The 3327-nt window shown below is 61.8% G+C and overlaps 1 protein-coding gene across 1 annotated transcript; it reads left to right on the top strand.

Annotated features, from left to right (window-relative positions):
* The first annotated feature begins 763 nt into the window (after positions 1-763).
* LOC124671602 (uncharacterized protein At1g65710-like) lies at positions 764-3121 on the top strand. Its single transcript, XM_047207958.1, has 2 exons — positions 764-1843; positions 1940-3121. Exons 1-2 carry the CDS (start codon positions 764-766, stop codon positions 3119-3121), a joined length of 2262 nt encoding a protein of 753 aa, XP_047063914.1.
* The last annotated feature ends 206 nt before the right edge of the window (positions 3122-3327 follow it).

A 3327-nucleotide genomic window follows, 5' to 3' on the forward strand; every position in this document is an offset into this window, starting at 1 on the left:
TTGAACTGACTACACAAGGTTTATGTCCTGGCTCCGCCACTGCGGGAGGAGATGCTAATAGGAGGCAATGTACGCTGAGAAATACGCCAGCGCGGGATGCGCGGTCAAATACGGGGAAAGGTCAACGAATTAGGAGTGACGGATTCATCTTCGTCCTATCCAGATGTCACGCGAAAAAAGGGCCATCCGCTGCAAATTCTCCGTGACACGTGAAGATGAGAGGACGAGATTCTCTCCACGTTGAGGCCAAAGCATGACCTGCTTTGCTGCAGCCAAACTCGAATCGAATCAGCATGACACGTAACTTTGGACGTGCTCCCTCCCCAGCCCCACTGAGCCAGTGACGTCCCCCACAACGGTCGGTTCCTTTGAGTACTAGTATGAAAAAAATATACGCAGATACAAATGGGTCATGGCTTCCAATTTGAATCCAGCCGGCTACTGCTAGTGCAGTAGTGCTAGGTGTACGAGAGGCAGGCAGTGAGACTGGAACAATTCTCCGTGCCCACAACGGCTTTCTCCTGTGCGCCCCGTGCGCCGCTCGGCCCGCCGCGCACAGTCCACGATGGAGTATAGCGGAAAATTTGAAATCCCAGCTCGGTGCCCCGCCTCGGTTCTTGCGAGCACGCAGTACAAAACACACTGACCAGTCCAGTGCGCACTTTACTCTGTCCCACGCCTCCCAAAGCTCTTCTTCTCAAACACCGCAAAGCCCCCACCCAAATCCGTCTTCTCCGATTTGAAGCTCTGAGCTGCTGAACCAATGGGTCTCTGCCTCAGCAAGAAGCAGCACCGGCGGCAGGAAGAGCAGCCGCCCAATGCGGCCAAGAAGAACAGTGGGAGCAGCAAGCGGGGCACCGGCAAGGACGGCGCCGCGCTAGTCCCGGAGGCCAAGAAGGCACCGCAGCCGAAGCCGGCGCCGTCCAGGAAGGCTACACCACCCAAGGCGGAGGAGCCGGCGGCGGACAAGCGCACGGTCTTTGTCGTCAAGGCTGCCGCCGCCGCCGCGGCTGCCGAGGTGGCCGCGGAGAGCGACGGGGCGAACTCGAGGAGGGCGTCTGCGCCGGCACCGGCGGAGGAGGCGAAGCCGGCGGTTGTCGTGAGCAGGGTGCCGGTGCGGACCTCGAGCTGCACCAAGGAGGAGGTGGACGCGATACTCATCCAGTGCGGCCGCCTCAGCCGGAGCTCGTCGGCGTCCGGGAAGACCGCCGCCTCGGGCGACAGCGGGCACCAGCGGAGGTACTCCGGATCCAAGAGGAGCTACGACTTCGACCGGGACAGGAGAGGCGGGGGCGCCGACGACGAGCTCGACTGGGAGAGGCACGGCGGCGGTGGCGCGTCCAGGCCCTCGCCGCGCAGGAGGACGCCCGAGCGAAAGCGGTCGGCCAGCCACGACGGTCGCAGCGCTGCCGGAAGCGGGAGCAGGCGGGTGAGCCGGTCGCCGGGTCGGCGCGGCGACGGGGCGGCCGCGGCGGCGGCGACCTCCGTCGGGGCCGCGAGGCAACCCGGGAAGATGGTTTCCGTCCCTGCCCGCGAGAAAGGGCGCGCGCCGTCGCCGGGGAAGGCTGCGCCGGAGAAAGGGCGCGCGCCATCGCCGGTGAAGTCTGCGGCGTCTGGGAAGAGGTACGCGTCGCCAACCCTGAGGTCCAACTCCCCGGCGAGGGCCGCGGCCGTCGCGAACGAGAATGCCGCGGCGCAAGCGACGCACGGGCCGTCGCTGAGCCGGAGCTCGTCCAGGAAGGCCGATCACTCGCCGTACCGTCGCAACCCCATGTCGGAGCTCGACGAGAACGCTCTAGTCAACAACCACAACACGGCCAACCACGGCAACAAATCTCAAAAGGTACGGGCTGATAAAAGTTTCAATCTTGGCAGAGTTTTAGGCATCACGACAACCGAATTGCTCAAATCCATCCTTGAATGAATGTCTTGCCCGCAGAAACCCATTGAGAGTGTCGCCGCCGTGTCGCACAAGTTGGGGATTACGAAGGACAGGCCGGAGATCGTGGAGGAGGCCGTGGCGTCGGACACGAAGGCACCTTCATCGAGGATGAACGCGACGCACACGATGAGCATCGTGGCCGAGAGCGTCGTCAACCCGAGGGACGGCCCCGGTGGGCGGTCGTGGAGGCGGTCCTCGCGCGACTTCGACCTGGATGGCGCCATGGCGTCGGACAACAGAGCGCCGTCTTCCAGGATCAACGCCACGCACTCGGTGAACATTGTGGCCGAGAGCGTCGCCAACCCAAAGGCTGGGTCGGTGGGCCGGTCGTCGAGGCGGTCGTCTCGCGACTTCGACCACAACGGTATCAACTCTGTCGCCTTCCTGAATGAGGCCATGGCGTCAGAAGCCAAGGCGCCGTCGTCCAGGATGAACGCGACGCACACGGTGAGCATCGTAGCCGAGAGCGTCGCCAACCCGAAGACAGGCCGGTCGTCGAGGCGGTCATCTCGCGACTTCGACCACAACGGCAACTCTTACGCCTCGCTGCTCCTCGAGGACATCCAGAGCTATCACCAGCAGAACACCAGCGACACCACCGCCGCACCGGCGCCGGCTTTCTCGCTCCCGGCGTGCGTGTCCAAAGCTTGCTCCATTCTTGAAGCGGTCGCCGACCTCAACTCCTCACCGTCGGATAACAGGAGCTTCGAGCTGGAACGGTCGGCCGACGACAAGGGGTCGGTCAACATGAGCTACGGCGGGAGGACGCCGGCGGCTGACACGCACGTCGTCGAGTCGGAGGTCGTTGTCAAGGACGACCTGATGGAGCCGAGCCTGCACAAGTACGTGTCCGTCCGGGACATCCGCGGAGAGATCGAGCCACTGGAGTCCGCCGGGAGCAACAGCTTCGCCGGCAACCCGTGGACGTGCTCGTGGGAGCCCAATTCCGTCGATTCCACCGCCAGGACGTGGACTTCCTCGCAGTCCAATGGCGACGACGATGATGTCGAGCAGCACAACAGCGGCGCGGCCAGTGCGCTGGACCAATCTTGGCAGAGCAAGCAGCAGACCGGTGGTCATCCGCAGGTGGGTTCTGGCAGATATGCTCAGGTCGGAGGCAGCGTCTTGAGCACACGATCAGATGTTCGTACTATCTCAGCCAGCTCATCTATTGCTTAGCAATTTTCGGCATTCTGATCAAGGTGGTATAGTTAGTCTGATTCTGAACTTGTAATGGCAAGACGGGTTGCTGCTTCAGAGATGTTTTGTTTTTTCTGTTCATCTGGTTATCGAAAAAAATCTCATGGTATTGCAATGTGTTCATTACTTAGTACTGATGATGAATGGCCGAGAGCTTTCAGTCCTTAGATGTACTTTAAGATAAT

This window comes from Lolium rigidum, chromosome 7 (genome assembly GCF_022539505.1).
Source record: "Lolium rigidum isolate FL_2022 chromosome 7, APGP_CSIRO_Lrig_0.1, whole genome shotgun sequence".
In the NCBI taxonomy this organism is placed as follows: domain Eukaryota; kingdom Viridiplantae; phylum Streptophyta; class Magnoliopsida; order Poales; family Poaceae; genus Lolium; species Lolium rigidum.